The sequence below is a fragment of the Zootoca vivipara genome, chromosome 10 (assembly GCF_963506605.1).
Source record: "Zootoca vivipara chromosome 10, rZooViv1.1, whole genome shotgun sequence".
Taxonomy (NCBI): Eukaryota; Metazoa; Chordata; class Lepidosauria; order Squamata; family Lacertidae; genus Zootoca; species Zootoca vivipara.
The window spans coordinates 54,904,724-54,921,374 of record NC_083285.1 but is presented as its reverse complement, the minus strand read 5'-3'; the positions used below and the strand labels follow the sequence as shown (position 1 = coordinate 54,921,374).

The following is a 16,651-nucleotide window of genomic DNA, read 5'->3' as shown; positions in this document are numbered from 1 at the left end:
ACATATCGAAATACAAAACATTGCTGTATTCTTAACTCCCTTTATTGTAATAGGAAGGAATCCATTTTAATAAGGCTGCATCTTCTAAAGCAAGGCAAACTATTTTTGTACTATTTGCCCTTTCCCTCAGGAAAAAAATTAATAGAACCAAAAGTTAAGGAATGTAACAACATTTTTAAAATGTACACTGAAACAAGTTTCGTGTAACGTTAATAGTAATTTACTTTTGTGAAATGAAAAGTTTTTAAAGGCTACGATGCTAGTATGCTAATTATGCAATGTGAATCCTGTTTATTAAAGTGGTTAAATTAAAGCTTTTCATTCAGAAAAGCTGTGTGTTTTTACGTCCCACTGTATGAAGACTGGAGCCAGCCACACATACTTTTATCATATTTCCATTGTTCTCTTTCAAATAAAGAAAAATGTTGGAGGCTAATAGTTGGACACGAAGCTTACTAAAGAGGTTCGGAATTTATATACAGGCGACAGCCATTTTGCATGCATCCAATTGATCTGTGACCGCTAACACCTGGGTCCTTTTGGACCTGGAATGGGGCGGGCCTATGCATGTGCTGGCGCTTGTGGGGGCCAGGACTGGAATCACTGTGCAAAATGGTTGCTGCCTGGGTTGAATCTTCCTCCTCAGAACCAGTCAAGAGTAGAGGAAAGATGCTGTATTTTGGCATATACAGTTTATAAGTTATATATGTGGCTGGAGGACTTTTCTGGGTAATTAGGACTATCTTCTGCAGTGTGTTTTGGTAAAAGCAAATTATTTACATTGGTGAGGCAAGGCCAACAAAACATTTAATAGGTCAACATCAACAGTCTTAGATGGTTTACTGGCACAACCGCACAGTGTAAACTGATTACTACCAAATTGCCCATTCTGGATTTCTATTATGGAAATGTTATCGGTGGAAAGATCTTTTCAAAAAGTATAGGTTGACATGGCTTTATTAGGCAGAATGAGATGACTGCCACGGGCAGCAGATACTGTGGGACACAGCTGTGCGGACCATGTGGCCCCATACTAGCTTGCTGTTCTCAGAAGCAGTGGGAGATGCTGTGTTCTGTTTCCACTGTTAAAAAAAATGATTTAACTTCCAGCCTTCTGTACATAATTTTTTATGTATCTTTACAGCCTACGAAGGAATAAGTTGCTGCCTGGTGCCATGCAAACGTTAAGTCTGGTATCTTAGGCATACGTGTGCAAATCTTTTGAAATATGCTCAAGTATGGCTGTATGTGATAGAAGCTCAAAATTAGCAGGCATGCTATGTTTCTACAAGAGTGGAGAAAAAGCACAGGTTGTGGAATTTAGTTTTCAGATAATTTCAAGTTTTGTTTTGATAAAAAAAAACTTTCTACCCCTTATTGTTGCAAAAGATGTGCTTCTGCTGAAGTCTCAGAAACCAAATAATAAAATTTCAAGTATTATTTAAATATTTGGTTGAAGGCACCTGCGCTCCTTCAAACTCAAATGACTTTGTTAACAATGATGCAAGTGGGAGTAACAAGAGCTCACTAACAATTGTTAAGCTTCGGGCACAGGGGGAACCAAGGCCATTTGAAAATGAAAAACCACAGCTCAACAAAAGCAGGTTTGGTTTATTTGAATGATTTCATTAAATATCTACAAAGAAGGTAACAAACTGCAGCACAAAGCGCAATCATACAGGAAGCGCAATGCCTGGATTTAGTGCAAAACATACCATTAACTACGGCCAGGGAAGCCCAAGGTTTGAATTCATTTTATTTTATTTTTTTACAGTGTACATTGTTAAATAATGTAAAGAAAACATCTGTAATTCAGAAACAGATCTTGTGGAAAAAGGTATTCAAAGTGTAATAACACAAAATAATTTAACAGTTCAGTAGCATTAGTTAATTCCTCTAGACCTCAGTTATTTCATCCACAGGAGGGAAATCAATGGTAAATAAAACCAGTACTTGCATAACTAAGTGAAAACTTGACCTCAAACATATGAAACCAAAATACTAACCTTGTGCAACACTCAGCTGACTAGATCCTCTAACATTAGGTGGCATCTTTTCATCCATTGCTCCTTCCTGCTTTTTGCACATCAAGCTCACCTTGAATTTCCCATCACACCTGTGAGGACTTCTTTTTTAAGTCTGAAAAGTTGTTGAATCCCAGCCACCTAGGCTTCCGTCTTTTCTTTTCAGCCACTGGGTCCAACTCCTACCTCTGCCTGACAAAACCACTGTAAACTTCAACTTGAGGCGAAGGGATGAAAAGAAAGACAGACGTGCATATGTTTGAGGGAAGAGTGAAAGAAATACAGAAAGAACAAATGTCCTTGCTAACTTTAGAGGACTTCTAGGGGTGGGGAAAGAGAAAACAGACTTCCAGACCAAGCAGTAAAGCTGCTTCCAAGTCCAAAGCAGAAGTACTTTGACTTCACAGCCTGCTGCTGCAATGCAAAGTAATACTAGTTGGTTGCAGTTATTTCATTTGATCAGGGAACCAGTATTTTAAGTTAGAAAGAGGAAGGCGAGTAGGAGATATAGAACACCTACTAAAAGGCAACACAGTTAGTTACAGTCCTGGTACCAGTTTTAAGTCCTTTAGACATAGAAAGAAAAAGTTGTTTTTGATGCTGGCTGTTTCAAGTGTATCCATCTTTAGCAATGGATGCTGCACCAGGAAGATGTGTTCCTGGCCTTTCAGGATTGGATTGACAGGCAGGGCAGGGGGGGAGGAAATCCCAGCAAACACCCTCCCTCTCCAGAGTGATAGCTCCAATCCCTTAACATACATTACCCTTACTAAAAAAACCTTTATAGCTTAAAAGTCAACCCACCCATAGGTGCTGACCCCTTCAAAGATGTCCCTCTTTCTCCCAACTTCCCCTATTCTCAGCAACCCAGCTTCTACTCTGGTCACTGTGTCCATTCTCTTCAGCACCTCCGCATAAATCCCTCACTGCTGCTGCATCAGCCACATCAGTTTCCCCCACCACTCCATAGCTTTACTCTTCCAACACAAAAGCTGCAATAGCTCCCCCTCCAACACCTACTCTCGACACTATTACAGTATAAGCATCCAATGTGTTATGCCTTTGGTATTCCAGTGACTATACCCAAATAACCTCCCTCTGCCTGGCGAAAGTCTGCTGGGAAGGTGATGCTAACTGTAGAAGCAATAAAAAGTCCAAGGCACTAAAATATCCAGCAAGCATACTGGGAGAACAGACAAGTATTCAAGTACATTAATTTATACAATTATACATTCACATTTATCTAATACAATGAAAATACAAAGGAAAAAAGTTAAAGTGTCTCCAATAAGTATCAGGATATAGCTAGCTTTCCCCCATTTTTTTCCTTTTTAACTGTTTAACCCTCTATACGCCACTCATTTTTTTTAACTACTGTTGTCCAACAACATTTATATATCACAGTGTTTCCACATCAAAACTGATGGTAAGTACATGTCCGCAGGGAACTTTTTAAAAAATTTGTCTTCTAAACAATTTAAATTGCTCTAATGCTGCAGTCAAAGCTGTTAATATCTTTTACTTAAAGCAGTAATGACCTATGTCAAAGCATGGGCTGTTCTGCAATTCCACTTGTGTGCCCCATCAGCTCAGGAACTTCGGTGTGATGGTCTGACGGAAGGAAGAGACATGGAAACAATGGACAGCTCTCCTCCCTCCTCCCCCGGCTGAATTCCTCAGAGCAAGACAAATGGCATACTAAAGATTCATGCTAAAACTAACAACAATTCTCCCATCTCAACCCATGTAGATTCAGCATCTTAAGCCAAATGAATTTTACAGCATGAAGCCCTTGGCTTGTGTGGTAGCTTTCATCTTTACACACCTGCCACAGACGAGAGGAAGCTTGTCCCATTGTGGAAGATCCTGATCACTCTTCTCCCCATATTCAAAATGGAGGGCTTTTCTTACGGAGAGCAGAGAGCAATGGTTAGAGGAGGAAGTTCACCACCACCCCTTTGGGCACTAATAGCCAGTTCACTGCAGCCTAGTGGTTGATTCAGGGCCCCATCTCCCCCCTCAAGTCTACCCAGCAGCATGCCTGGGTCTCATTAAGTGGTCCGCAGATTAGAGCCAGGGGGGTTGCTGATGGATTTCTGCAAGTTGCTGATGTTGAAGCTTTGCAATGAGGTGGCACCTACAGGCTGGAACTGGCCTAAAGGCTGCTGTGCTGGACCACCTGTCCCACTCCAGGGAGCTACAAAGGGCACTGCTGGGTAACCGTATGGCTGAGGGGGGCACATGGCCTTTGTGAAGTGACCTAGGGAGGTAGCTGACGCAGCAGAGATGGGTGTAGCACCGAGGGAGGATGTCATCGAGATGCAGAGCTGACCTGGTGCGGAGAACTTCCTTGCCATTCCTGGGCCCTAAAAACAAAACCCAACCCAACAGGGTATTTCAGAATTGCCAAACAATGTTAAAACAGGTACCTTAGAGGCTTCTCCCTCAGAAATGTGTCAGATCCTTCCATGAAGTCGGCTGAGTGCCTATGACCAGACACAATGCCCCAAGCAAGTACTTACCTCATAATTGCCATGCCCCTTGCCTCCTTTCTTGCCAGAGAGGCTCATGGCGTCACGAGCCCAGTTGTCTACTAGCTTGTGCAGGTCATCTGTAAAGGTCCCTTTTCGACTGGACGCAGGAGGCTGAGACTGAGGTGCCTGGCTGTTCACTGTACCCGCAACAGTGTTTGTACTGCTGGTCCCTAGAAGAGCAAACCAATGGCTGTCATTTAAACCTGACTGTATGATAGTTCCTGAAGGTCATCAAAACTACAGCTACAATGGAAAAATAGGAGAAAGCAAGAGTTTAAAAAAGCCATGCACATGAATTCTACAATTCAGTACCAGGACATAATGAAGAGGAAGGGATTTAGGGCTCAGCTAGCAGTTTCACTCCTATTAGGTTAATCATGTAATTGTGTGTTATTTTCCAGATCAGTGGGTGGTCTGCAACGTTGCCATTTTCCACTGAGGAATGAACTAGCTTTTGGTATCAATGACAGGTCCATGATTAATAGGTTCCTCTACATTGTCAACAAGCACCTATTATATCAAGTTAATGCTACTGCCAACTCTGCCCACTCACTCAGCAAGGACAGCTGCTCTGCTCTGCAGATGGAAACTAAAAAAGCCCCAGGGACTTGTTATTGGAACGAGACATTGTATTATGGGCAGGTACTTCCATCTGCATGAATGTACCTGAACCTGCTGGCTTACTGTCCAAGCACAACAGTGCCAAAGGGAAGCAGCAAACAATCAACTGGTGCTTCCAACTCAGATGGCAGCTTCCAGGAGAACCTGCACATTTGGGTTTCACACCACACAGAACTTTATACAGTTCTGCAAAGGGAAATGCAAGAACTGTTTCAATTTAGAATATGGCACCTGGTAGGATCAAATCCTAAGAATAAAGGGAAATCCAAAGTATCCAAGTTTCTTGATGGCCATTCTATAGCAAATCTGTAGTGGAATGGTGTGAAAAAGTTGTTTTTACTTGTCCAAAATGGTTATTCAGGAAGCAGAAACCTAAATGCAAGAGTTCAAGAGTGTCAAGAACCCCACATGTGCTATGAAACAAGCAACATGACCACTGAGATAGGACACTGTCTCCAATGTATAGAAGCCAATGAGCCCACTGCATTGCTCAAGACTGTACAAGAAGTGCATTTGGGAAAGCCTGAAGTACAATTCAAGTCCACTGAAAAGGCTTTCCTATTTCAACACAAGAAAGGAGTGAAGGTACAACTTGATGCAAAACAGCTTAGGAAACACCAATTAGACCAGTAGAAGGTAACACATTAATTCCACCCGACTTGCTCCTGGGGCTGTCAAAATAATGGAATCAAAGCTTTAAAAGAAGTCAAAGAGGGAACCAAGAGTTCCCACTGCAAAAGACTCAAATTAAAAACTGATAATCCATTCCCACTGCTCAATAACTTTCTGTCAGAAGCAAAGTCATAGGTACTGGCAACTTAACTGGACCCATGATTCCTTGGGATAAAAGTGGCCTCCCTGAATCCAAGCCAGATCAGACAAGAATTCAAAACATTATAATTAGTTAGAGCAACTGAGCAAGGTGCCACTGCATTGTGAAATACAAACAAGCAGATAAAACTAGCCAAGGTGGTGAAAGACGCAGCAGTCCCCCCCCCCCAACAAAAAAACTGTACTAAATAAGTTGGGAGTGGTGCTCATCCACATGCAGGGAAGAGGAAGGAGGAAGAATCCTCTGCCCAGGTGAGAGGAAGGAATGCAGAGCTAATAGTAATAAGATCGTAACTGTGTAACATGCAAAGGAAACTATACTTGTGATGCAACAAAATTCAGCCATGTAGTGTGAGAAACTGGAACAGAAACACACATCTAAGTAAAAAAAACAACGAGCAGCCTGAAGAATAGTACAGGGAACAGGCAATAGAGATTTTTAAAAAGTGGTGGTAAGAATCTTGATACATGGTACCAATAAAAATACCAGTGCATTCTCCTGACAACAATTTCATGCAGGGACCAGCACATATCCATCAGCCCCTTCCTGATGGCCAGAAAACACAGCTCTTGTTGGTAAGTGTAGTGCCCAGACACTGCCCTGCTTGCATCTCTAAGCTAAATAGTAAATTGGGGGTGGGGAGAGAGTTTCAATCCAGAAGGGTCTGTTAATGTTTGGCTTTTTACTTTACAAGCTGTTGAAAATGCACCAGATTGTTTCAGGAACCCTCTAAAACAAAAATATAAGAGGGAATATTATATTAAATGTGAGCTGAATTGAAAATACTCTTGTGTCTGGTTTATTATGAAGCCAGTTCTCGAGACACTTCATCTACTGAACCAGCCATCAAGAAGAGTCTGACGAGCACTTGGGGTCAGTGACCATAGAAAAAAACCTCCCTCCAATCTTGCTCAGTCACAGCAAACGTTACAGAAACTTATTTCGACTCTTCATACAACTGAACAAATGCAGAGGCTTTATCTGGCCCTGTGGGTCACACCACTGCACACGCCGCTGCCCCTTCCCCACCATAACGCTGCCAATTTGCTTCACTCCCATTTACTGACTCTTCATTGATGACGACACTTTGTCCTGTTGCGTTGTCCTGTCTCTAAGACATCTGGGTCCTTGCCCTTCCTCTTAGTAAGATATGGAAGCTCCTTTTGAAATTGGGTCAGTGCTTAGGGCAAACCCCTTTTGCTATGATCACTGCACACAAAGCCCATGAACGAGGGAGATTTTGCCTTCTGACCCAAAATGCTGCAAATTACTTGTGCTAATGTACACTTTGGCATCATTACTCGTCAGCAAGGAGGACACAGGTAGACTGATAGTCAAAACATGCCATTCCAGCAAGGAACTGCCGTGAGGTGGCCAGGCTTGTTGCAGTGTTAGTGCCATAGCTGCCAAGTTATCCCTTTTTTAAAGGGATTTTCCCTTATGCTGAATAGGCTTCCTCGCGAGAAAAGGGAAAACTTGGCAGCTATGGTTAGTGCTGAAACAAGTTAGAAAGGGACACAGAGACAGATGCTGTGCTTAAGACAGATTCAGGGAGGTTAAGCTTCAGAGATCAGAGGAAAACTTAAACACAGCAGTTTGGCAGTCAGAGTTCAGAAGTAACCAAAATGCAATAATTACTACAGAGCTGGTTGCAAGGGCAGACTTTTTTCACCATCTTCCCTGAAGCACAAAGAGAAAGCATTTTGTTAGGGAGAAACAGTGAGAAACATTTAGTGTCAAGCAAACAGCACAAATAGCCTGGTTATAAAGAGGGGAGAATACAACAGGACACTGTCCCTTGGTGACACTGCTTTTGATTCTTTCAGGACTTTTCTAGCAAGACACACAGTGGCAACTGGAGGAGCTGCATCAATATTCACATTTAGTTTATGCACCTGTATTTCTCACATGTATTAAGATTGTGGCCTAATCATTTCATCCAATATTAAGTAGGTTTTGGTGAGTTAGACTGAGTGAGTCTCAGACAACAGTTCAGGTACTCTTACTGATTGGAGGAAACAAAGCTTCAGTCCAGTTTGAACTGAAAGTCAAACGAATCCTGAACTGAACACTGGACTAAATCTTTAATTTATGCCCAGCTGATCAGATTTCTCCTGACTGAAAAAGGAATGGCATAAAAACTTCCCGCAGTTTTGAGAGTACATTATAATGGCTTGATTGTGACATTCTCTGATTCCCTATTTCCTGGAACATCAGTGCCACCAGAGGTAGGGAAATACCTGTTGAATCTCTTCCACTTTTTCTCCAGCTATCAAGAAACCCACCCATTAATTGTGCCCAGTCGTCTAACTTCTAACAGAAAACTTTTCCCACCGTCCCAGAATCTGTGATAGGAGGTCGGGTCAAAATCCAGTAAAACAAGAAACCTGTAAACAAACTGAGCATCGAGGCAAGCCGTGCTTCCACAAGTGCTGCCTTGTTTTACAGGACAGCTGCAATAAACTGAGGGTACTGCACATATGCCATTACTTCCAGAGACCAAAGTAGCATTTTCTGTCTCCCCATCATGGATCTTAGTTCACAAAGGTACCTCCCGTTCAGCAGCCACATTAAAACTAGAGCAGGTGTGCAGCAAGATTAGCCATATCCTTGCTATTTATTAATTATCCACCACAATAACAAAGGATGACTATGCCTTGATCTCTTCTTAATCTTTTATTGCAATTTAATGTTTTCTGGGAGAAGCTAGTTCTTAGTCCTGGCTTTATCAATATTTTTTGAAGATCCTTCCAGATGTGCCTTATACTGTCCACATTAAGATTTCCAGTTAATAAGCCTGAGATGGGGAGAAGAGCTGCATGTTGTTCTGCGAGAGTTTTTATTATGGGGGCTGGCCAGCCACCCTATAGAACCTTATGGACTGAAAGGCAGGATATACTTTAAAAAAGAATAAATATGTATGACTTAAAGAGTACACTCCAGTTGCCCCAAGCAACTAAAAACCAAGTACGATGAGGCTAAAGCAGTGCTGCAAGTTCAAATCCTAAAAGGGTAGTTTCTTATCATCTTATGATTTTCATTGCAGCTGTCCTTGTGCAAGTCTGTCTTGGAATCTGCTGCTCGGCTCATTAGGTACAGGCACAGAAAAATCCCTGGCGTGGCTGAGCTGCTGCTCAGTGTACATGGACAGATGCTCTTCAAAAATAGGATCCAAAGATCCTGCTTGTTTTTTTAAGTCTGGGAAGAAGAATACAATTTGCACACCCAGGAAAAAAGTATTCTATCTGCAGCATAAGCACACAATTCAAAGGACACATGTTGGCATCTTTCTGTCTTGAGAGACAATGGAGTGTGCCTCTGGGGGTGAACTCAAACTGCTGGAGAATCACAGCACAACCGACCCATCCATTTCCACCTATTTCCATCACCCTGTCTAGTTCAGTAGAGGCTGGAGACAGACCCAATCAAATGTATGGAGAACAGCTATTCTTAGAGCTCAATTCCTTTGGCTATAATTTTAAATCTGTTTATTAGGTCTATATATATTACCTGTTAAGTTCCTTATAGTCCTTTAAACGCCATTAATTTCAGAAGTGTAATGCACACTCATGTACAGCTCCAGCAAAGCAGGCTGAACATGTTTTTATACTCTGCAAAGACAGTGTGCCAAGCAACACATGAGATGCTGCACAAAAAATATTTATGCTGGAAGCATCTTAATCTCAATTATTAAGGGATTACATTTCCCTTCCAAAGCACAGGAAGAGAGAAGGAATACCCTTTCTCAAACATTGGCCCTTCCCATTCAAGAATACATTCCCACAAGTCACTCTTCTAACAAACTGATGAAGCATGAAGTAGGTTTTGCATGTCTCAACCTGAATAAGGCACCCATATGCTAAGCTGATCATATCTCTATGCAACTCATGAGCTAATACAAATAATCCCTTCCCAGGTTCCTATTTTAGTCAAGGGATGGGGACCTTAAACATTTTCCTCTGCTAAGAATTGAGCTGGTGGGGTAAGGTAGCAAAAAAAGCAAGCAATTCCCCCCAACAGGAGTAACAACACGGTACAATGCCCATAGCTCCAAAAGTAGATACTAGTCACATTGCTATCTGGATTGTCTTGATTTCAAGTCCTTTGGTGGAAAAGCAGCAGACATCTGTCATGGGTGCTTTAGCTGAGATTCCTGCATTGCAAGGGGTTGAGCTAGATGACCCTTGGGAACCTTTCCAACTCTACAATTCTACGATTCTATGAAGTGTTCTATCATGAGCACCAATTCAACAGTAGACACAGCCCTCAACCCTGAATTGCTGCTATGCATGTTAAAGCAGTGTGACAGTCACTGCCACATACACACTCAGCCCAAACAAATAAACAGCTGGCTGTGCCTCTTCAGAGTTATGCAAACTGGCCCAGGTCTGCACAGAGCCCCAGCTGAACCACTAGGAAAGGTTTCATCATGGCCTTCCCTGCAGTTACTACAGGGAAGACGATAAACTGAGGAAAGGAGTTTGCTACCCAAAGCATCATTAAAACTTGAAAAACATAAGCCACTATCATCATAGCCTTTTGGCTGAGCAGCACAATATTTTTTTAAAGACAGCTTTCTGGAGGATAAGAGCAACTCAGCCAAGCCCTGGGGTTGGAGAGACACAAGAAGGCAGATGTGAATGGACAGCATGTGACAACAGATCCAAGTAGCAGAAAACAAAAAGACGAGGAAGGAGTAAAGGTGTTACACACAAAGAGCCAAGCAGGGCGTACTCAGAAATCGGGTCCTCCTGCCACCAGGCTTGAATGTCACCCGCTCAGATGCACAGTTAAACTTCACACACCCTGTGATAAAACAAAAATAAAAGAGGGGAAGAACAAGGAGAAGAGAAGAGAGACAGAACACAACTACAAGATGTTAGAAAACTCTTTAAGCTGGTGGTGAAATGCACTAGTAAGACACGAGAGAAAAGAACCTCACCGGTAGAGGAGCATTTGCAAGACACAAGGAGCCAGGACTCTTCTGTCCCCCACCCCCACTCCCAAAACCATGTTTGTTTCCTCAACTGGAACAGAGCTATCCTCCAATAGTTAATCCAGCAGGAACAGGGTTGCATGCCACAAGTGATATAAAACAGCTAATGCACACATTGACATAATACATTGCACAACTTGAAAGACACATGAGGTGCAGGTTAGTAGGGCTCATATGGTTAAAAAGGAATGAGCAGAAGCTCCCTTCTCAATAGGAAGGTGACTTGGAAGAAGCAGTAGCATAATCTATTCTTGTATTGATATACCCACCTCCTTGTCTTGAAGCAACATACTGCTACTCCACCCACACCATTAATGTGTGTGCCAGAAATGAGTATGTTATGCATGCAAACTGCAAATTCAAATATGGTCTCTCAAGGACCATGATAAACTTCTAACTTGTGCAAGTAAAGTTGACAAGCTCCCAATTTATCCAGGGAGAACATATTGCACTATCTGCCTCAAGCTTTTCCCCTCCATCATCTCTCCTTGATGTGGAAGGTGCAAAAACATACAGGGCAACCTTCACTGTCATATCCTTAATTTTACTTGCCGGAGTGTCCCAGGCCTCACAGCTTCATCCTACGAAGGAGATAATCTGAAATGTAGCAGGATATTTAATCCCCCACCTCAGCCCCCAGTCACATTTCTCTCCATGCTGCTAATCTACAATATTTACCTTGGCCTGGCGCAGAAATGGCACCATCACTAGTAAAGGCAGAGTAGAGGTTCTCACTAGAAGGAGATGGTTTCAGAGGCTGTAACAGATGGTTCTGCCCTGTCTCTTGGACAGTGCCAGGAGGGTGGAGGGTCTGCTGTTGGGGCAAGACCGAAGGTGCACTCTGAGCAGACAGATTGCCTAGGGAGAAAGGGAAGCAAATCAGGACACTGGCAACATGATGGGTACTTAAGTTTTCCCATCCCAAATGCACAGTGTTCATATTTCACTTCTTAAGGATGACCTCTGCTGGCACATAAAAGGAAACTCTAGATCAGGGGTAGGGAATTGGATCCAGTTGGGGGGGGGGGAGTTGGGGGTTACCCCAACTCCAGTGGCCCACTGGTGGGTGCCTGCTTTCTGCAGAGACCAGCTGTGCTACCAGGAAACATGGTAGCAAATACAATCCAGTGGGCTTGAAGTTGCCACTCATCAGTTGACAGGCAGCAACTTCAAACCTGCTTTTTGCAGGGATAAGCTACACTACACTACAACAGAGACAATTCCTGCAGAAAAAAGGGCTTTGAACTACCAGATATCAGCCAATAGAACTTCCCATGCAGGGATAAACTGTGCAGCCCAAGCCCAGCAGGCTTGCTCTTCCTGCCAATCCGCTCTTCAGCCATGACAGCAAATCTCCCTTGGCAGTCCACAACTGGGAATGCACTTTAAGGTTCTACCTGCCCCTCACCTGACATCAAATCTGATTATGTTGTGTGTGCGGTAGGTCAGCATGGTATGGAGGGAAATGGCCTTGTAGGCCAAACTGGGAGCTATGCAAGGCCTGATTAGGCCTGTGGGCCAGAGGTTCCCTACCCCTGCCTTAGATATTAAACTAGGCTGAAACCAGCAACAGCTAATGGGAGAAATGAACACAGGCCAAAAAATGAAAAGCTTTCACAGGACTGCTACACTGCTGCTTGTGGCTAACAATGGAAAGAATATTCCGTCAACAAGGGCAATACTCACAAATTAAGACTCAGCATCCACCTGTTTCTACTGGGTACGGTAATGGAGGACTAATTACTTATATTTACATTCCACGTCTTAAAAGTAAAATCTACAACGCAGTAAACAATAAACACCTTAACTGCATGTCTTCACTGCACATACACCACAGAAATATGCTGCAGGAAGCCTTGCTTTGCCCAATACAATACAATCCCTCAGCATTTCTTCAGTTTTCATCTAAAGTCTAAAACGCACAGTGAAAAGGCAATGGAATACAACTTTGGTGCTTACATTTTGTGCAACACTTGAATGGTGTTGTGGATAAAGACAGCTGAGTGTAAGCTGAGGAGACCTGGGTTTCTGGGGATGGGGAACCTCTGACCTGCAGGCATATCTTGGTCCAACAGGGCCCCCAATTTGTCCAGCCAGGCTATTTCTTCAAAATCACACCCACCTGCCAACCAGCAGTTGCCACACTGATGGGCAGGGAGGCACCAGATGATTGTTGGGGGCATGGGGTTGCCTTCGGTTTTAGCTGCGCAAACCAGTTCTCCACAGGGAACTGCAGAAGAATTTAACTTTCTGGTCATCAGCTGATGGAGAGGGGAGTTAAATCTTGCTGAGAACCTTGCAGAGAGCAGAACTGGAAGTCTCCACTCATCTGCTGAGGAGTGGAGACTTCAATCCTGCTGCATGCTGCTTCAAAGCACAGTGCAGGGCTGTTGGAAAGCCCTTTTACAAAGAGCCTCAAGCTGCTACTTAAACCTCCAGTTTTCCCAGGTTTAAAGACTGTTTGCAAAACACTTCCCTGCAGCCCTGCAGTGTGCTTTGAAGGGTTTCAAAGTGCAATGTCACATGGCATCATAATGATGTCAGGTGATTGAGAGGTAGGCACCCCGCACACCTGTCAAATTTGGCTCACCAGGTGTGGGGGAATAAGGATTTGGTCAGCCAAGCACAAAAATATCCCCACCCCTGGTTCAAGTTGCCAGTGAGACATAAAGCTCACTATGAAACAGAAAGCCAGACGCCTGCTTTCAGCTTAATCTACATTACAAAAGGAAGAGAGAGGCAGCGATCATGCGCACTACTCTGAGCTTCTTGGAGGAAGTGGGATAAAGATCAGTGGCAGTTGGAAGGAGAATTTGCAGTAGGAGATTTCAGAGTAGCCAGTCGAGCCCCTATTAAGCAGCCCATATTAAACAAAAAGTCACAAGACACTACACAAAGCCAACTTACCCAACCCATGGCCATTTCTAAAGTGTCTTACCCAAAATTTGAGGGCTCTTGTTACCCTGGGAGCTGCTGCGGCTGGATCTGCTGCCTTTTCCTTTAGTGGGTCTTCTTCGCCTGCCTGACAGAGGAGCGGCAGGAGGGATGATTACTGCTGGGGGTACCTTGCCCAGTTTTGTGTAAAGCAGTTCAATCTCCATCTTTTGACGACTTTGAAGCTCTTGGATCTCTTTAAGGTGCCTAAATGAATAGGAAAGGAAATATGTGTCACTTTTCATACCACTATATCATCCCAATAATGGATGGACAAGATGTGAACCCAGATTAGAAGTTATTTATCTAGGCAGTATCCTATATAACTAGGGCTGCACACAGTATGACAGTGGATTACCACCCTCTCAGAGGAGTGCTCCAAACAGCATGAAACAGTGCAGGGCAGTTCAGGGCACGCTAGGAAAGTGGGAGAAGCACGTGTTTCAAGAACTTTAAGGTTTGGCCTATATATTAATATATGGACAGATGGTTGATACTTTATTTAATTGTGTTGATTTATTTCCCTTGTGCTTCATTATGTTTTAATCACTGCAACCTACCCTGAGTCTGGTTTTTTTTTTAAAAAGAAATAAATAGATAATACACTAAGCTCATCAGCCCAAGTCAGCATGGCCAGTTGACAGGGATGATAGGAACTGGAGTACAAGAACATCTGGAAGGTCACAAGATCCCCACCCCTGGCTTCAGATCCATTTTTCTCTCTTGGCTCAACTGCCCAAAGTATCCTGGAAGCCCAGAGGTTCTTTCCAGGCAGTTTTGGAACTGTTTCTCTAATTCTTTTATGAACGCCAAGGCCTCGTGCCTCCCCCCAACACAGCGTCACCCGGGATTCACCACTCCGGTCTCCCGTCACGCTGATGTGGTCCATATCCAGGGACATGAGCACATGACAAGCAGAGTTCAAAACAGAAGCTCAGCCTTGAGGAGTAACATCTAAGCCTAATTTATTGCAAATTAAATCAAACGTAACCGAAAAAAGAAAACATGGCTCCTCTCTGTCTGTCTTCCTCGGAGAGACAGCTGCAAAAGCAAAAGTTATATAGAGCGGAAACAGCGTATCTCAATTTCCTCTCACAAGACTCCAACAATTAGTGCTGGAATGTAAACAGACATGTGACATGTAATTTGCAATTAGCTAAAGCAAGAAAGCCAGAAGCATGGGAGCTCTGTACTAAATTTAGTCCACTCATAAAACACTAAAGAGCTAGACTGTCTAGTCCACTCATGCATTTTTAGCACCTAAGACTGAATAGTGTCCCAGACATCTCCAGTTCAAATCTTGCTTCTGCTGTGAACTCTCATCCTCAGCTGCCTATCCGTTAATAAGGAGATGTTAATTGCAAGGAAGCACTCATTTCGCTAAAAAAAGGGACGAATATTGTAGACCTCACTATACAAATTCCCTGCAAGTGTTGACTGCAGATAACTGTTTTTAGTCCCACTACACAAGATAAAACTTTCAATCAAGTAATGCTTCTACTCATTATGTCCTATTTGAAAAGTCGGGGGGGGGGGCTTACTTCTCTCGCAATTGACGCAGCTCGCACTTCAAGTCTTCATCTTCTATGTCTGACTCATTATCACTGCTCATGTAGGAAGAGTTGAATGAGTTGCTCAGGCTCTGAACTGGAAGACTGATCTTTGACCCAGGTGGATGGAGAGAATCTGGACTCCTTGAGCCATCATCTCGCTCCTTAGCTGCACCACTCAGGAAGGCAGCTTCCAGCTCAGACGATGGCCCATTCAGGTGCAGAGAATGCCTTCTCCCTATAAGCCCAGGTTTAGGAGTTGTGACAGGAGAAGAAATATGCTCAGAGCTTGCAGGCAGAGGGACTATTGCAGGGACCTCTCTCTCCACACAGGTCACCTCATCTTGAGTTTTAGACACAGAAAACCGGCCCACTTGGTCTGTTGCTGTTGTCGTCACCTGGAAACGCCCAACCTTGGTTGGCTGCAAATGAGAGGTGGAAGTGTGTGAAAAAACTCCATCCACCACATCCGCAGAAGTAACAGCAATGGCCTCAGCTATCTCACTGGAGGTTGGCTTCACCAGAGTACTCTCAGGGCTGCTGCTGCTAGACAAAGATGAGGAATCTGAGCTGCTTGTATCAAAGTGCCTGGGCTTACTTCCACTCTCTTTCTGCTCATCCACAGCTACTGACACCTAGAGACAATAGAGACATACAGTATTATAGCCAGAGCCCCTTTACAGAGTGGCACTTTACAAAGTGTAAGAGGATAGGTTTCTGCCTTGAGCAGCTTATAGTCTGAAATTTGACGCAGGGGACACAGAACAAAAAGGAAAAGAAAGTGGAAGCAGGGGTAAACTGAAAAATATGTGGATCTGTTTCACATGTATAGGCTTAGTTACAGTTACAGTAAGGCACAGGAACTAAGGGTTGTTTGTGCCAAGGCTTCACATAAAAAGTCAGAACAATTTTAAACAGTTCTCCCTCCAAAAGGAGCCAACCACTGCATTAGATCACTTTCTGATAAAAACTTGTGTTGACACCAAATACCATAGCTACAAAACAAAAACAGAAAACGGCTAATGAGACAAGATGGGCATCTTTTGAAGAACGCTAGTAATGCTTAAAGGGCAAAAGTGTTGTTGAGATACTCAGGGGCCAGAGCAGCCATAACAGTTGTACAATATTGTCCCAGTCTCAGCTCCCTGTCTATAAAATAA

At 43.4% G+C, this 16,651-nt stretch overlaps 2 protein-coding genes across 12 annotated transcripts in view; one reads left to right on the top strand and one right to left on the bottom strand.

Moving 5' to 3' along the window:
* RAD52 (RAD52 homolog, DNA repair protein) overlaps positions 1-15,932 on the top strand; it is a 34,758-nt gene extending 18,826 nt beyond the window's left edge. Inside the window, exon 14 of the mRNA XM_035127442.2 lies at positions 1,145-15,932. The gene's annotated coding sequence lies outside the window, so the exon portion shown is untranslated. The remainder of the gene's footprint in view (positions 1-1,144) is intronic.
* The window catches only part of WNK1 (WNK lysine deficient protein kinase 1), a 117,727-nt gene continuing 102,667 nt past the window's right edge, over positions 1,592-16,651 (bottom strand). For 5 of the 11 annotated variants that reach the window (XM_060279974.1, XM_060279977.1, XM_060279976.1 and 2 more), the window contains 7 exons: positions 15,483-16,126; positions 13,946-14,148; positions 11,686-11,865; positions 10,746-10,817; positions 7,650-7,691; positions 4,547-4,728; positions 1,592-4,390 (listed from right to left, as the gene is read on the bottom strand). In XM_060279974.1, the coding sequence (XP_060135957.1) occupies positions 4,076-4,390; positions 4,547-4,728; positions 7,650-7,691; positions 10,746-10,817; positions 11,686-11,865; positions 13,946-14,148; positions 15,483-16,126 (1,638 nt within the window). In that variant the 3' untranslated portion in view covers positions 1,592-4,075. Of the gene's footprint in view, positions 4,391-4,546; positions 4,729-7,649; positions 7,692-10,745; positions 10,818-11,529; positions 11,589-11,685; positions 11,866-13,945; positions 14,149-15,482; positions 16,127-16,651 lie in introns of those variants that run through there. The other 6 variants (XM_035127436.2, XM_060279978.1, XM_035127437.2 and 3 more) reach the window with 4 other exon arrangements.